We start from the raw sequence: 18512 nt of genomic DNA, 5'->3' as shown, positions 1-18512 counted from the left end.
ATGTTTATCAACAACTAAGCCAAAGGGATATTCAAATTTCATCCACAAAGAGAATCTAATTCAAGCACACCAAACATCAGCAAATACAATACTCGCAATTGTATCACGAATAAATCACAAGTAATATCATTCTCAATCAAACTTCTACCAAAATATATACCAATAACAAAGTCATTCAATGAAATGATTAAAGGCCAATGCTCAGAAATTATAAGAAGAACGTACCTTGCGTTGGTTGACAGATGAGCACAAGAATCATTGACAAAAACCAAAGAATTTGAATAGGTGATGTGAATTTGAAGAGTGAGTGTGTGCATTATGTGGAGAAAACAAAATATTATAAAGTTTGTTTACATAAGGTTTTTTTTTCATACTTCAAAAGAAACAAACAAACAAACGAAATGAAACAGACGGGGAACTCTTTTTCCTTATAATTTTTTTTTTTTTAATGAAAAAGAAAAGAACGAAAGTATTAATAAAAGAAGTATAAAAATGAAAATCTAAGCAAAAGAAAAGTCAAACTTAAACTGCCTAAACTAGAAACAGAAGTATAAAAAACGAAACAGAAGAAACAGAAGTAGTTTTTTTTTTTTTTTTTCAAAATAAAAATATAATTTAAACTAGAACTAGTTTCAGCTCTACGGAGAGAAACTTCAGCTCTACAACTCTACCGAGGAAAAACAAACTAAACTAGAAAATTAATAAAAAGAAGAGAGCAGTTAACTTGGGGGATTTTATATCTTATCCACGCTCTACGGAGCATATCAAATGTTGTAGCGGATAATTGCATCTTCCATACGAGCGTAGAATATTCCATTGTTGCGCTTCGTGCTCCTTGCAAAACAAATAAAAAAAAGAAAAATCAAAACAAAACTATACAAAATATTACACTCCAAATTAGTATTATCAACCGTTCTACAATATCAGCTTAAAGCAATAATATTCCCCGGCAACGGCGCCAAAAACTTGATGCACTATTTATTAGCACTAAAAATTCTTGCAAGTATACAAGGTAGATCTAGTATAGCTAAAGGTCAGTACCGGGATATCGAACTCAGGGAATAAGATTGCAACTGTCTATCATATACTAAGCGTCATATACTATTTAGAGACATATGGTTTTTGGGTTTGAATTTATAAACTAGACATAAAGAAATAAATAAATAACAGAAAATATAAAAATAAATAAAATACAAAACAGGCTAAGGAATGCAGAATTTTAGGAACCACAATCAAAAGCTAAAATCCAAAAGACTTCCTTGAATTACGGTCTCTAGAGTTACTAAGCTATCACGTATGTAAAACTATATCTTCTCTCGAAGCATATAATTTGTAGATTGCTACCTAAAACCGAAGTGTCCTTCCTAGAACTAAGGCAACAACTCCTAAAAGCTCCTAAGATAATTTTGCAAAGACGTCAATTTCTCCTCTTTCAAATTAGACTACTCACTTCTCAGTTCTTGTAGTAAAATCCACATGCATTCATAAGATGGCCAGTCAAACAAATGTATAAGCACAAGAGAAATCGAAATAACTACAAGAGCTAACAAGGAAAAACAATTGAATTAATAACTCAAAGTGAGATTTAGTAGTTGTATCCCCTCCTATATACAGCTCCAACTTACCATCTTCCACAATTTTTCCACCATGACAGAATTGTATGCTAAAATCATCGCTGCAAAAAGGAAAAAAATAACAATAAATAAACAAATTCTGTAAAAAGTCGAACCCTAACTTTGAAAAAGAACTTTTCACATGCACGCGTTGTTCACAAAGACAAAAGTCGAACCCTGACTTTCAAAAAGGACACAAAATTGGAAACTAAAACCCTAATAAATAATGTTTTTGTCTCATGTTCACAAATGCAAAAAAAAAACCCCCCACTTTGTCACATTTTCACCATGTGGGGACTGAGTGAAACAGATAAATAATGAAGGAGGGTGGGGACCGAGACCAGACAAAGAGAATAATTTCGATTTTTAACTCTTAAAGAGTGGGGACCAAGAGAATAAAGAAGGGAAAAGGAACGCACCTATGCGCCATTGTTGGCCGCTTCGAGACGAAGCCAGTGCAAAGCCGACCAACTTCCAACTTCCAGATTCTTCTCCAATCTCCAATCAATCGTAAATCCCAAAGGAAAAAGCGGCTACTACTTGAGAAAGACGAAGTGTTTGTGATTGAATACGAAGAAGCCCTAGATTTTGGGGCTTTTATATACTTTAATTGTTATTGGTTTAATATTTTAGTCTAACAATTTAATTAATTTTCATATCATCATGATAAATGCCAAATAGGATCCGGCTATCACTTGAGATGCCAAATAGGATTATTTTTTACACGTATGCACGCCGGCATTTACCGCTGACCCGTCTCTGACCCGCCGTGGCAAATTGCGTACAAATTGAAAGTTCGTGGTTTTAAAAATAAATTTGAAAGTTCACGGAAAAAACCGGAATTCGGGAAAAGTTTATGGTTTTTAAGGCCAAAAACCCTTTTAATTACTAGTATTTAGCTATAGACTACGGTTTCCAAGTAGGAGTATCATTTTGTGGTGTAATTAAATTCGTTTAAACATTTCTCCATTCGCCCTTTCTTTTACTTGTTCAGCCTTATATGTTTCAGCGTATTCACAGATCTTAAACGATTCAATTAGCAGCATCTGGAATATTGGTGCATTTTGTGAAAGCTTGTTATGTGGAGTATTCCCATTCTCATTTTGTGAAGGGATGAAGTAACACACTCAAAATATTGTCATGCTATACGATAAAAACAAAAAATACTAAGTAATAACAATGTTGGAAAGAATGTAAATATAATAATTATTCTAACAGTTGAATTCCTGACTTTTGAGAAGCTGTGTTGTAAATTGATCGATTTTTGTTGCTTTTATTTATTGAGAGTGCTTTTGTTGAGCATGTTGTTGCCAAGCTCTGTTTCCGTATAAAGAAAGTGTGAGGATTTGTTATTCAGTTAATAAAAGTCCTATTCTTTAGGATAGTCATCATATTTGATTTTATTGTTACCATCTTTTTAGCTACTGTTATTTCAATTTGAGTCGTTGTAATGCTATTATAAATAGCCTCTTTGCACTTCAATAAATTATTCATTCCCTCAGATTCAATATCATATTGTGAGAGCTAATATTCCTACATTCTGGTATCAGAGCCCCCACTGGGATCTGAGAAAAGAAAGCAGCAGCTTTTGAGTGAGTCACGAAAAAAAAATGAGTGAAGAGAAAAACTTTATGCAACCCGCCATACCACGATTTGATGGTCATTACGATCATTGGAGCATGTTGATGGAAAACCTTTTGAGATCTAAAGGTTATTGGAGTCAAGTTGAGATTGGTTATGAAGAACCAAATGCAGGAGCATCGTTAAGTGATGCTGATCGGAAGAAACTGGAGGAATTGAGGACCATGGACCTCAAAGTAAAGAATTACCTGTTCCAGGCGATTGACAGGACAATTCTTGAGCAAATTCTGGAGAAAGGCACCTCGAAGCAGATATGGGATTCCATGAAAAAGAAATTCGAAGGAAATGCTAGGGTGAAGCGTGCATCCCTACAAGCACTGAGAAGAGACTTCGAGATTCTGGAGATGAAAGTAGGTGAAACCATCACCAACTATTTTGCACGGGTCATGATTGTTGCTAACCAGATGAGGAGTTATGGTGAGCAGATGAGCGAAAGCACCATCGTCGAGAAGATTCTTAGGACTTTGACCGAGAAATTCAACTATATAGTTGTCTCGATCGAAGAATCTAAGGATATTGATTCACTCACAATTGATGAACTGCAAAGTTCACTGATTGTGCATGAACAAAAGTTTCACCGGAGTCATGGAGAAGAGCAGGCACTCAAAGTAACACATGAAGAAAGGAATGGTGGACGAGGTCGTGGGAGAGCTGTGTTCAGAGGAGGAAGAGGCAGAGGAAGAAGTCCCCAATTCTACAACAAAGCCACTGTTGAGTGTTACAAATGCCATCAGCTTGGACACTATCAATATGAGTGTCCAATGTTGCAAAAGCAGGCCAATTATGCGGAGATAAATGACACTGAAGAAATGCTTCTCATGGCTTATGTAGAGTTGCATAAAGCAAGTCGAAATGATGTATGGTTCCTCGACTCAGGTTGCAGCAATCATATGTGTGGAGATCGATCAATGTTTTGTGAGCTGGATGAAGATTTCAAGCAGATGGTTAATCTCGGAAACAATATGAAGATGAGTGTAGCTGGAAAGGGCTATGTGAGATTGTGTCTCAATGGTGTCACTCACATAATAAGTGGAGTGTTTTATGTGCCGGAGTTGAAGAATCATCTTCTAAGTGTTGGGCAGCTGCAGGAGAAAGGGTTAGCCATTCTAATTCAGTCAAATGAATGCAAAATATACCATCCATCAAGAGGTTTGATCATTCAAACCAAAATGACTGCAAATAGAATGTTTGTTTTGCTATCTGGAGTTACTAATAAGGAAATGAAAGAGGAAGTGTGTCTTCAAGCAACAACAAAAGATTTAGCTCAGTTACGGCATTGTAGATATGGTCATCTCAGCTATAAAGGCCTCAAGACTTTGCAGCTCAAAGAAATGGTGAGAGGTTTGCCTAAGTTCTACGAGTCCAGCGATGTATTTACTGATTGCTTGAAGGGAAAACAACATCGAGACTCAATTCCCAAAAGGAGCACATGGAGAGCATCCCAGAAACTGGAACTTGTTCATGCTGACTTGTGCGGACCAATATCTCCGATCTCCAACAGCCATAAAAGGTATCTGATCTGCTTTATCGATGATTTCAGTAGAAAAGCATGGGTGGAGTTCTTAGCTGAAAAGTCAGATGCATTTGCTGCTTTCAAATTCTTTAAAAATTCTGTGGAGAAAGAAACTGGTTTGGGCATTAAGTGCTTTAGGACAGATCGTGGTGGTGAATTCACTTCAAGAGAATTCAATGACTATTGCAAAATGAATGGGATAAAGAGGCAATTAACCAATGCCTATACCCCACAACAGAATGGCGTTGCGGAGAGGAAAAATCGGACAGTAATGAACATGGTGAGATGTTTATTATCTGAAAAAGGTATTCCAAAGACCTTCTGGCCCGAGGCTGTGAATTGGACCATCTATGTGTTGAACAGGAGCCCCACACGATCAGTGAAAGATGTGACTCCAGAGGAAGCTTGGAGTGGAGTTAAACCATCTGTAGAGCATTTCAGAATTTTTGGAAGTATTGCACATGCCCATGTTCCTGATGCTCGAAGGACCAAACTTGAAGACAAGCGCTACAGCTGTGTTCTATTAGGAGTAAGTGATGAATCAAAAGGGTACAAGCTTTATGATCCGGTATCAAGAAAGGTTGTGATAAGCCGTGATGTTGTATTCGAGGAGGAGAAGAAGTGGGATTGGGATAAGAGTTACGAAGATCAAATTCTGCCAGACTTGGAATGTGGAAATGAAGAAGAGCAAAATGTATCTTTTGGGTCTGGAAGAGAAGATGCAGATTCTGATGACGAAGTACTTCCAAGTGCAGAAAGTTCGCCAGAAGCATGTGTAGAAACTTCTCCAGAATCTGATAGCTTAGAAGCAGGCAGAAATCGAAGAGTTCCGGCATGGATGAAGGACTATGAAACTGGTGATAATCTTGGTCTCTCTGATGAAGACATTAATGTCAATTTGGCTTTCTTTGTTAGTACAGATCCAATCATTTATGAAGAAGCAGTAAAGGCTGATAAATGGAGGGAAGCCATGGATTCAGAGATGGAATCAATTAAGAAGAATGGAACGTGGTCTCTAACAGAGCTACCAAGAGGAGCTAAAAGCATTGGGCTCAAATGGATATACAAAACAAAGTTGAATGAGCTTGGAGAGATTGAGAAATATAAAGCTCGCTTAGTTGCAAAGGGGTATGCACAAGAATATGGAGTTGACTATGAGGAGGTGTTTGCACCAGTTGCTAGAATGGATACAGTCCGTATGATTCTTGCCTTTGCTGCACAAAAGGGCTGGAATATTTATCAATTTGATGTTAAGTCAGCATTCCTCCACGGAGAGTTGACGGAGGATGTCTATGTTGAACAACCAAGGGGCTATGAAGTGAAAGATGAAATTCATAAGGTTTATAAGCTCAACAAGGCGTTGTACGGACTCAAACAAGCACCCAGAGCTTGGTTCAGCCGGATTGAGTCTTATTTCCTAAGAGAAGGTTTCAGGAAATGTGACAGCGAGCAGACATTTTTCATCAAAACTAACAAGCTAGGTAAACGTTTGATTATTAGCTTGTATGTTGATGACTTAATTTATACAGGAGATGATGAGGCTATGATCTGTGAGTTCAAAGATTCGATGATGAATGAGTTTGATATGTCAGATTTGGGGAAAATGAGGTATTTTCTCGGTATTGAAGTGGTGCAGTTTGGTGAGGGGATATTTATAAGCCAAAAGAAGTATGCTCTAGAGATTTTGAAAAGATTTGGGATGGAGAGCAGCAATGAAGTTCAGAATCCTATCACTCCAGGGTCCAAGATATTTAAAGATGAAAATGGTGTGGAGATTGATGGCACCCATTATAAGCAGCTGGTGGGAAGTTTGATGTATCTAACAGCAACTAGACCAGACATAATGTTTGCTGTCAGCCTGATCAGTAGGTACATATCAAAGCCAACGGAACTTCATCTCATGGCAGCCAAGAGGATCTTGCGATATATACAAGGAACAACTGCATTCGGGATCCTTTACAGGAAGGAAGGGAATAAGGAGCTAATTGGCTTTACTGACAGTGATTATGCAGGTTGTTTGGAGGATAGAAAGAGCACGTCGGGTTATGCCTTCGTTCTTAGCTCAGGAGCTGTTGCTTGGTCTTCGCGTAAACAGCCAATTGTTACTCTTAGCACAACAGAGGCTGAATTTGTAGCTGCTGCAGCGTGTTCATGTTAAGCTGTGTGGATGAAGAGAATATTGAAGGAACTTGGCTATGAAGGCAGTGAAGGAACTACCATTTTCTGCGATAATAGCTCAACGATTAAGTTGTCCAAGAACCCGGTGATGCATGGTAGAAGCAAACACATAGATGTTCGTTTTCACTTTCTGCGAGAGTTGGCTAGAGAAGGAGTCGTGCAGTTGAAGCATTGTGGAACACAAGAGCAGATTGCTGATGTGTTAACTAAGCCACTAAAGTTAGAATCTTTTCAAAGGTTGAGGGATCAGCTGGGAGTGTGCAATGCACCAGTAAACTAGTTGCTTCGGCAATCTAGTTTAAGGGAGGGAATGTTAGGATTTGTTATTCAGTTAATAAAAGTCCTATTCTTTAGGATAGTCATCATATTTGATTTTATTGTTACCATCTTTTTAGCTACTGTTATTTCAATTTGAGTCGTTGTAATGCTATTATAAATAGTCTCTTTGCACTTCAATAAATTATTCATTCCCTCAGATTCAATATCATATTGTGAGAGCTAATATTCCTACAGAAAGCAAGTCTAAAGAACCAAACTAAAATAAAAACTCGATTATTGAACGGTTTGGGGTGAGAGCACTTGATTTATCATATTGATGTAAATATGGAATTTCCAGTTTCGAACACAGTTTTAGGATTATTTGTAGTAAATCCCGCTGAATTATTGTGCGGCTATGATCTCCCTGCATACCCGGTGTATAAAAATTTCAGATGACCTGATGATGATATGTGAGGGAACCAAACATCAAATTTGAACATGTCATAGCATGTTGTTGATCTTAATAGCCAATCTTTATTCCCTCAAATCATACATAATTGCTTATACATTGTCCTTTTCTAGCTTTTTTACTGTGATTCCGGGGATGAAGGGATGGACTAAGTGAAATCACAAAAAGGAGGGATGGATGTTCATAAAACCTACATTATGCAAATTGATCATTATGTTTGTATTCTGTTATTATGTATAATAGTATGAGAATTATGTACTTGGACACGAATTTGATCATACTTGTACTTCAGTTTCACCCATATAATTTATTGATTGAATCTTATTAATTTTTGTTCTGATGTAGGTTATTTGGAGTTCATAAATCAATTGTTGATCGTGTTTTAGTCCTCTAGCCATGGTATGTTCCTGGAGCTAACCTGATTTTTATCTCAAGCAACACACAGTTTGCTGCGTGCCTAGGTTTATAATACATATAAAAATGACTTTTTCTTCTTTAGATTGTAGTTTAAGTATTTTGATTTAGCTGTTATTGTGTTATGCTGTTCTCTAGATCCACACACTCTATAATTTTTCTAGATATTTATTTACAACATTCTATTGATTTGGACATTGTAATGTGTAATGTCATAGTTGGATCACATACTAGAAAATGTCTGCATGAGCTAGAAGACATTGATATGTATTTAATATTTATTGCAATTTCTTGCTTGTTTTGCGGTTGCAGGCTGGTAGGCTTATTGCCTTGATTGTTATGGGCTCTGGAATAATGATAAGGGCGTTTGCTCAAGCATATCGCCAAGCACTTTGTTACGGACTCAATTCCCACATCGGTTGTGAGAACAACTGGTGTGGGGTATATAGACTAAATGGGCTCTCTCTCCTAACAGGCTAGTCTTTTAGGATGAGTTCTCCTGTTTGGTCTGTATCACACTTGCAAGTAAGTCTTCTCTTAGGTTGTTATTCAGTTTTCTACTTTCAGAGAATGATATAGTCTAGCATGGGGAGTAGCTGGTCATAATTATTAGTCCTTGTGCACAAAGTTGCAATTTTCTTTCAGGTCAGAGAAAGCTTTGGCCTTCAGAAAGTAAATCGATTTACCTCAAATCATTTCTGACATTTATATATCATGATGTATTGCAGATGCCTCAAAGACTGGTGCTGCTCAAGAAGCAGTGGAAACTATCAAACGAGGGAGTAAAATGATGACTGATGCTGAGGCAAGGCAAATCCTTGGTGTAACTGAGAATACATCGTGGGAAGAGATTGTGAAGGTGTCTCCATTTTCTGATTCTGTTTCTATTCCCTGCGCTTCAAATAAACGGTTGTGTTTCTTGTGTCCTAATAGTAAACTAATGAATCCAAACACTTTTCTTAATTTTCTCAGAGGTATGACAAGCTGTTCGGGAGGAATACTCAAAGTGGCAGTTTCTATCTCCAATCAAAGGTGGTCAGAGCGAAACTGTTTAGAAAACGAAACAAGATCCGAGTTAAAACATTATTGCCTGCATCATCCTGGGAAACCACTCCTGCATCATGTAGTAAATAATCTCATCGGCTATCGTGTTGCTTGTGTAATGAGCTCGTATTCTACAGAGAATCTGGATAGAAACAAAGCATAGAAGACGAATTCATGTTTCTTGACCAATAATTTCACGAAACGATAGTATTCTTTTTGCATTAGCATACAACAAATTAATGCACCTTAGTTACGAAGGTAACAAAAGAAAGAGACGAATATCATATCACAAACATTGATTAAATACCGATAGTTTTTGGCTGACTTTTTTTGGTGCTGACAAATGATTTGAATATTGTGGGGACGAATTCCCATGTTTTATTAACTGCTTGACGTTAAATTCATCAAATATCTGTCGTATTTGGATAATGTCATTCCATATATTCGTGTATTTTATCGTTAAGATTCGTAGGGCGACCAGCGAAATTATTGTAGTTGTTTTTTTTTTCTTTTTTTTTTTTTTTGTAATAAAACAAGGTCAAACGATTAATCCACTAACTCTGAATTGAACTACGATCTGGACTTGGTTTTATCTCATTGAAATTCTGAACAGAAAAAAATAAAGCTAAACCACATGGGTAATTTGGCCAAATTCTGGTAAAAATACCCCACATAGGAGTTTTTCTGAAAGGAAACCATGTGAAATTTTAGATTTCGGTATATATAATTTTTTCATTAATCCTGAAATTTCAAATTTAAGGGACACCTTTGTTATTAATTTAGATGAAGAATTTCGTAGTGAAAAGTAAAATTCTTTAGGTTTCATCTCCATATTATACTTGCTATTTGCATTTCTATTTGTAATTACTAATTATTGTTGTTTATCCATGTAGTAGTATTAGCAACCATTGGGGTATTGCTCAATCGAGCACTGCACAATCAACAGAAAGTTAGAGCATATCACCACATCCAAGATTAACGATGAATCAAGAGAAAATAATCCTGAAATGAAAAATGTTAGAATGATGTCTATTTTGCTTGAAATTTTCTGCTTGACTATTGACTATTTTGCTTCAAATTAGAAACTTTTGAACCAATTTGGATATGTTATGTAATGTACCCTATGTGGCTCTATTTTGTTGTAGTATTTGTGGAATGTCCGGGTGGAATGAAAAAAGTGTATGAAACAAGGATTGTTCATGAAAATCAAAGTTCCAGGTATTTCAGTTCCCCGATTAATTCGTATCTGAAACCCGAGTCAGGATATAAGGTACCCGGTAGATGGGATCGGGTCGGGTATTATCACGTATCAGTTTCAGAAAGATTGGACAGCCCTATGCACAAGTAAAGAATCTAAATTGGATGAGAAAGATAATCAAGAATCTAAAAAATCCTATACAATTTCGACCACTCACATATAAAGTCATGCCTGCTTGGTTTTGGATATCTTCCAAGTTCCAACTACTGAGAAAGCTGAAATAAAAGTAGAGGATAAAATAACACTCCAAAAGATGAATAGATTGTAGTTGGAGGAAGGCCATAAAAGTAGTACTAGTATATGACAAGATTGCCACCATAGGATGCATTATATGTTCTTGCCATCACATAAGAGCCTGTAATGGACATGGATTCCTACCTAAGAAATGTTAAATAACGAGCACCATGGAACATGAAGGATGTATCAATTGTAGTTTAGCTTTCAAGAGCTGATAATTTACAAGTATTTAAAAAGATTAAACTTTTTATCCTGATTGAGGTGGACCCATATTTTTGAAAGTAACAATGTAACATCCATACAATCATTGACACTTGGATCAAAATTAGCACGATTGCGGATGGACCAAGGAAAAACTACCCAAAATGACCATCTCACATCCTATCTTTAATAGTGGGTTGATATGTTTGAGCCCAAGCAAGAATAAACCTAAAGCAACTTCATCATGTATAAAGGGAAAAGATACTGAAACTATTAGCTGCCCATGACTATATGTTATCTAGTCAGGTTTATGGTTCCTTATTTTATCCAATAACCATGTTCTCTCTAGCATACAAAACCACAGTTAAGTTTCACCTTTAGTTGGTGCAGGACTAAACACAACAAAGTCCATATAAGTAACACCTAAGATACAAACTTTCGTATGTCAACAAGGTGCGAAGTTCTACTAGTGTCTTTCCTAACATATGGACTTTCATATGAAAGTTCCACCATTGGTGTGAAGTCCTTGTTGGGGCAGAAACTTTCATACTACTATTGTAATGGCAAACACACAATAAACTGATTTCTAACGAATTGTAGCAATTTCTCTTCCTGTAGTAGCATAAAAACAAGTTCTAGTAGGAGTAGTATCTTTCCACACAACTTTAATTGCTTCCCCTTCTCTCAGAAAGGGAAGAAAAAAACTAAAATACAACAATATAATCAACCAACAATGGAAAAAATCAAGAGCATAAAGTATTCCTCTAATAGATAAATATAATCAAACAACAATGAAAAAATCAAGAGCATAGATAGTTCTACTATACATGGAACAGGGTTAATCTAGGAAAGCAATAGGCTGTATGTAGATTTCATCAAATTAAACCTAATTAGCTTTACGATAAAATGATGAGGTCACCTCAAATCCCGACGCGGCACTGCCTTGGTCCGCCGCTTAACACCCCGGATCTCCCGGTGGCCGTTAGTCCAAGGACCAGATCCCCGCAGAAAACCTTGAGAAACCTCCTCCGAGTTCTCCACGCCTTCGCCTCAAATTTAACCCTAGAAATCATCCTCACATTGAAATTCACATTGCCATTCTTCCCCCTCTCGCCGCGAATCCCATCCACCGCCGCCTTATCCAGAAATCTCCCGGCGGCGGCGAATCTCGCCGTCAGAGAGGTCTCGTTCTTCGTGCCCTGGTAGAACGGAGCGACGGTAGTCTCGGAGAGGGAGTAGGATTGGTAGTAAATCGCGGTGTCGATGTGATCGTAGCCGAGCTTCATCTTTTTGTTAGGGTTTCTGGCGGTCAGCTTGATTTCAGAGGTGAAGGTGAGCGAGTCGTTGCCGAGCGTGAAATTGGAGATGGAGAACGAGTCGACTCGGAACTCGGGGAGTTGGGGGCGGAGAACGAGCCAGACTATGAAGGTGACGGTGCCGAAGATGACGACGAGGCCGATCACGAAGGCGAAGATGCGGCGGAGGCAGGTAGCGCGGCGGATCGAGTCGGCGTCGTACTGGTAGTTCTGCTGCTGGTAAGCGTAGGGGTAGGGAGGAGCTGCGGAGGCGTAAGGATAAGCGGTGCCGGGCGGCGGTGGAGCGGCGGCGGCTGAGTAGCCGTTGGGGTGCGAATTGGGGGCGGGATAGCCTGTGACAGGCCTATTGCGATCTTCCATTGCGGGAATCGCGGTAGCTCAGGGGAGAAATCGATCAATCGCACGCACTCAGTGTGTTTTGCGCGTTTTTAGATAGAGAAAGTCGAAAGATTTGGGTGTAAATGGTAAGTTTTCAAAATCTGTTGCTAGCAGAAGAAAATAAATGGAATATTTATCTAACTTTGATGCTACTATTATTCCTATTCTGAAACTGACCTTCCTAGTAAATAACTTTAATTCCTCTCTTTTGTTGTTTAAAAATCCTTACCCTAAACAAATTTGATACGAACTACTGTTTAAAAATAGGAGTATATAATATCTATAAATTACTTATTATTATAGATAAATTATAACTTTATTTTCTTTTTAACTTCAAAGACCTTAGGAGAAGGTATACAAATCAAGGATGTAGTTAAGGAGTGAGGATAAAAATGATTGCTATGATTGAAAAAAATTAAAATACTCAGATATTGATTAGATATTGGACTAGTAGTGAGCATACTGATTTTATGAAAAACTAGTATCATCAACGTGCGATGCACGACCCATTTTCTTTTATTTAAACTTATTTTAAACTGTAAAATAATTTTATAAATTCATAAAATATCATTGTATGAAATCTGAAATCATAAATATATAACATAAAAGACAATTATTAAAAAATATAAAATCAAACAAAGAAAAAAAAAATAACACATATACCGAATGAGAAACAATATTATTATTTTAAGTTCTAAAATCGCAAATTTATAAAATAGCAATTTATTGTACCAATAAAAACTCATATAACCAAATAAGTTTATAAACCAAAAATTGCACACAATCACATATCATTTATATCACTTTTAGATCTATATTACAAAAGATCAATCACAAACACATGTCAATTTAAGTAATGTATAGATATATATTAGAAGATAGCCAAATCGATCAAAATTATCAACAAAAATACAGCAAAATAGTACAACCGATATCAATATGCATGCATTTAGCCGGAAAAAAAAAAAAAAAAAAATTTGTTGCATACCCTAATAGTATACTCCGCATCGCCTACTTCCAGTGTAGCTGCTACCATCCATACCACGTCCAGGAAAGAAAAATGAATGAGAGTGTCACCAACCTAATATTCATACAAAGCACTACATGAAAAAAATTATACACTGGACACTTCACAATATGCGAACAGAGGTGAATCCATATCTCAATGCTTTCACCACTAACCTTTGTAATCCTGGTGGCCTCTTGGATAGCTACTAATACAATTTGTGTTTCTTGGTCTTCAACTGAACCTCAAGGTTCATTACAACAAAAGGCAGTTGTTTTTGCCTTCTGCTTCCAAGAACAGCATAAACAACACGATTGATTACAGGTAGGAGTTTTCACGAATACAGAAACGTGAAGTGCGACATTGTTAATGGTGTTTGATGCGGCTAAGGATTGCGGATTTGCAAGGAAATTTTCAAATGCGAAAAGTAGAAATTATTATGGTTATTTTATTTATTTAATAATATGAAAAATCTCTTTATAAATCCCAAAACTAATAGGTTAGTGGATAAGTGGTAATGAATGTCATTAGTGGTTAGTTAATCATGAAAAAAAAATGATGAGTCATAGTATTAATATTTCATTTAAGTAATATAGTAAGTATATTAGAAAAATCTTTTTATATTATTAATGGCATTTATATAATTATTTCCAAAACTCCCCTTTTATATATTTATAGATATGACTAAACCAAAAGTCCATTTTAAAAAAATTAAAATTGAATTGATTTAAATTTGTTGAATGATGAACCCGAAAAATAGAAATACGAACCTTAAAAACCAATCAAAAAAAAAATCGCATAAAATACAAAAAAATTGACCGTCCAAAAATTAAACTTGCAACCAAATAAATAAAAGAGTAATTGAATAAATCATCTAACCCCCTTGAATGGAATATCATTTACTAACAATCAACAACCAAATTAATCAGGAACGTCGGATTATCCACTAAAAAGATAACCATAGGACATCATTAAATTAAATTTTGTTAATACATTTGTTTCCATACTCGTTATAAACAAAGGCAAGTGTGCATATTAGATATTCATATATCTGACAGATTCAGGAGATGAAATTGATATTGTCAGTCTAAGTGAAGAGATATGAAAATCCGTCTTTTGAACTTTGGAAGCTCTTTTCTCTTTTACTCAGGTTAGATTCATTTTCCACTAATAATATTTTAATTACTTTTTATCTTTATATTTTTCTTATTTTATCAATTTTGTATTAAAATCGGCTCAAATCCAAAATGTATATTTTTTTGGAAAGAATGGAGTACTATATAAGTATTAAAATAATCTATTTATAAAATATATATATTTAACATTTATTATTAATTTAATAACGTTTTTTTTATTATGCAAGAGTGATAATTTTTTTACAAATATCCATATTTTTAAATTTTAAGAAACACATTACACATTTCCAAATAATTTAATTGTTCGAATTTAATACTCCGTATTTTCATTTTTAATTAGTAATACATTATGTTGTGTATAATATTATTTTTATTGTTCTAGTTAAGTTAATAGTGGTTTTATTTGTTAGTACTGCATAAATGCTATTATTATTATTTATTTATTTATTTTTTTACTAAAATATTTGAAATTGAGCATAAGCATTTAGATGTTAGGCCATCCGCATCGCTGTCTCTTATCCGTCTCTTAATCGTCTCATCTATTAGCTATTCATGGGTCCTGCTGTACTTTTCAACCCATCTCTTAACTAAGAGACAACACCTGCATCCCTCCATCTCTTAACTATTCATTCAATTTCATTTTTTATTTTTAATTCCAACAAATTCATTTAATAAAAACACACTTCATTAAATAAAATAAAAATTACAATTTAAAAACCTAAAAAAATAAAAAAAATACATAATTTAAAATCCTAAAAAATAAAAAAATACATAATTAAAATACTCTAAATTAAACTATAAAAACTACTCCATCGGCGAATCATCATTCCCGAAGTCGGCAGTGCGCCCAAGTTAGATTGATTCCCTATACCAAGTTGAGCTTTCATAAACTCAATTCCGTCCATATGGCCTGAAACTTGGGCAGGAGTCATTTTTTAAAGGTCAGCCATCATGGCGACCAGGTACATGGACATTAGGGTGTTCGAGCCCGTGCCCGTGCCGGAGCCCGAGCCCTCGCCCGCCTGGCTTGATTCGCCGCGGCCCCTCCCTCTCCCCCTCGCTCTCGCCGCCTTGGTCCCTTGCGATCGACGCCGTGAACCGGAAGAAGACCCCCCTGCATCATCGGTTGGCGTGCCCTCACATGAGGTGTTGCCTTCCCCGCCATCACTAGACGAGTAGTGGCCACGCGCCGTGTGCTTCGTGCGTATCGAGCCCGACTCGACACCGCCAGCCCACCTTTCAAGGTGTTGGACTTGCGACCAAACATCGACATACTTGAAATCTTTACCGACGTCGTCTTTGAAGACCCGCAACGCCGCTCTCAGAATGTCGGCTCCACTGGCTCCGCTTTGATAATTCGCCGCCTCTGCCCTATATATCGCCCAAAAATTTTTGACATCTTTGTCGCATCGGTCCCAATGACTGCGGAGCATCTTCAAGTTGTGGGCAAAGGTGTTCTTCGGCCTTCGTGCGTTGTAAACTTCGGTGACTTTTTTCCAAAAACTCTTGTTGGTTTGTTGATTCCCGGTGACAGGATCGTACGAGACGCTGATCCAAGCGTCGTACAGAGCCAACGTCTCTGCTTGGCTGTATGAATGACGAGTGCCGTCCCCCACAACCTCGTGGTCTCCCTCTTCCTCCTCTTCCTCCTCTTCTGCCGGAGCCGGAGCCGGAGCCTCCACCTATTGGCCAGTCAGGCAAAGTGCGTTCAAGCGCCAAAAAATTCTCCGGAATTTGGGATAATCCCGGCGATTGCCCGTACCTCTGGGGGGAGGGACGATAGTATGCATCCACATCAAAATGTGGTGTTTGGTACGCCGGCGGAGTGGTCGAGGCTTGGGTGCCCGGCGACGAACCAGGAGTACCCAAAAAGTTGTACATGCTCGCCCAATCGTCGAACGAGTTCAAGTCGAACCCACCGGAGCCGCCGCCGCCGCTGGAGTTTCCATCGCCGGACATTTTTTCAACAATTTGAGAGAAAGGAATAGATGAGTGTAGTGAATGGAAGAGGAATGAGAGTAGTGTTTGTGTGTAAAATGGTGAATAGAGTATGGAGTATATTTATAGAATAATAAAAGAAAATAAAAATAAATAAAAAATTTAAAAAATCGACCGTTGGCTTCAACGGTCTTCTGACCGTTTAAATTTTTTATTTATTTTTTAGACGAGACCGAACCAGCATCGAGTCAGCGATGCGGATGCCCTTAGAGAAAATTGAAAAACGAGAGATAAAAAGGCCTATTCTATAAAGGGGCTAATGGGCCAAATAATTGATTTTGTATTTTGGTTCAACCACCCACACATTTCATCTTCTTCATTTCAATCTCTCTGGAATTCAAATTGGAAATATACAAATATGAGCCGAGTGCCTCCACTGATTTCATGTTTACATGCCTATATATGGGGTCTCGATGGCAGCACTAAATCTCCATTCTAGTGAAACTATTGGATCCACAATAGGGTCGGGTCCACTTAAAACATCTCCTAAAGCACATTTGAATTATAGACATTGTGTATATAAAACATCTCATACTACACCATTATCACATATAAAAACACTCTTTATAGTAACGATTATTAGAACTATTCCAAAAACACTCTTTATAGACATTGTGTATATAAAACATCTCATACTAGCCACATTAAAACTTTCATTCTTTCATCAAAGAACTTTAGGTAGGACGTTCGTTCCATGTAGAAATCTTTGGAAAGGAAAGCTTAAATTAAAACTGTTATGTAGTAGGTCTTTGCCCAAAAAAGGGAGACCTTCCAAAAATTCTCAACAGCCAAAGTCAAGCAATGGCCGAAGAGGGGGTTTGGAAATAGTTTTCAACCAGCAATAGACGCGCCTCGGTTAGAACCTCACTAGCTGCGTCATTGCCCCAAGCGCAAAGATACTTTTCCTCATAGACGTACTCACCCTTTTATACACAAACTACACATGAATTGTAATTAGCGATGTGGGATAAATACATGGTAATGATCAAAGCAAAGGTCTTCTTTATCCCATTTAGTAAGACCTACATCACAGTTTATGAAATCTTCATTTTAACACACTCCAAAATACTAGTACACTCCATAAAAGATCTTGTGCAAGTGCAGATCCATCTCTTTACCAAGTGTAGAGAATAAGAAACATTACGAATTGGTACAAGTGTGAAAATGAATCAAATGAATGTGGAGAATCACTAATATTCAACCAGAAACCATCGGACTCAATTATTTGTTGTCAAATGACATACATATAAGCATACATATAATTTTTCCAAATGTAGGTATTGAAGCTTCTGAATAACCTGTTTATATATGTGAGACCATTATATTAACAAATATGGAGTATATTGTATTAAAAATAATAACAGAGTTTACGAAAACTTAATGTGATGTGACGCTGACACCTAAGAACATGCAACCATTGAAGATAAATAAGAACATGGAGTTCTAATAGATGTAGTCATAGATGAATTCATTAGATTCTTTTTCAAATTAATACTCCTACAGTCCTACTTAAAACATTTATTTCAAATTTATATTTGTACTTTAGAAGAATTAATCAAATTTGTTTATTAAGTTAACCAAGTACATGCTTTAAAAATAACGATGTGATCTAAAACAAAATTATGCTCCATATTTAAGACTAATTTAGAAAAATTAGTTTTGGACAAATTTAATTGACTAATTGAGTACAAAATGAGTTGGCTTTAAAATCCGACAACTTCGTTATCTTTTGGCTAAAATGGACCAATTCATAATATCGATTACCAAAAGCTAAAATGGTCTTCCTCATAAAACAAGCAGATACAAGATGCTTGGCCTTAGGATGCTGTTAAAGAATAAGAAAAGGAAATAT

The 18512-nt window shown here is 36.6% G+C and overlaps 2 protein-coding genes and 1 non-coding gene across 5 annotated transcripts; 1 reads left to right on the top strand and 2 right to left on the bottom strand.

Annotated features, from left to right (window-relative positions):
• Nucleotides 1-6934: 6934 nt before the first annotated feature.
• Nucleotides 6935-9220, top strand: LOC148933206 (uncharacterized). Its single transcript, XM_089059573.1, has 5 exons — nt 6935-7216; nt 8399-8480; nt 8683-8685; nt 8815-8945; nt 9059-9220. The coding sequence occupies exons 1-5, from the start codon at nt 6935-6937 to the stop codon at nt 9218-9220; spliced, it is 660 nt and encodes a 219-aa protein (XP_088915699.1).
• Nucleotides 9148-12634, bottom strand: LOC125217858 (NDR1/HIN1-like protein 10). 3 transcript variants are annotated; one of them, XR_007175824.2, is made up of 3 exons: nt 11746-12634; nt 10546-10603; nt 9626-10464 (listed from the first exon to the last, which is right to left on the bottom strand). XR_007175824.2 is itself a non-coding variant. In XM_048119418.2 (2 exons), the coding sequence occupies exon 1, from the start codon at nt 12500-12502 to the stop codon at nt 11747-11749; it is 756 nt and encodes a 251-aa protein (XP_047975375.1). In that variant the 5' UTR covers nt 12503-12634; the 3' UTR covers nt 9148-9272; nt 11746. The 3 variants fall into 3 exon arrangements, 2 of the variants coding, with proteins under 2 accessions (XP_047975375.1, XP_088919714.1); XM_048119418.2 differs by lacking the exons at nt 9626-10464; nt 10546-10603 and adding an exon at nt 9148-9272; XM_089063588.1 differs by having other exon boundaries at nt 9626-10603.
• Nucleotides 12635-17405: 4771 nt separating this feature from the next.
• On the bottom strand, nt 17406-17558 carry LOC125185710 (U4 spliceosomal RNA). Its single transcript, XR_007170217.1, has one exon. It is a non-coding gene; the product is annotated as a U4 spliceosomal RNA (small nuclear RNA).
• Nucleotides 17559-18512: the final 954 nt, after the last annotated feature.

The sequence above is a fragment of the Salvia hispanica genome, chromosome 1, assembly GCF_029641045.1.
Source record: "Salvia hispanica isolate PSC_SH4W2 chromosome 1, Shi_PSC_v1, whole genome shotgun sequence".
Classification (NCBI taxonomy): domain Eukaryota; kingdom Viridiplantae; phylum Streptophyta; class Magnoliopsida; order Lamiales; family Lamiaceae; genus Salvia; species Salvia hispanica.
This window is presented reverse-complemented; position numbering and strand designations above follow the sequence as displayed.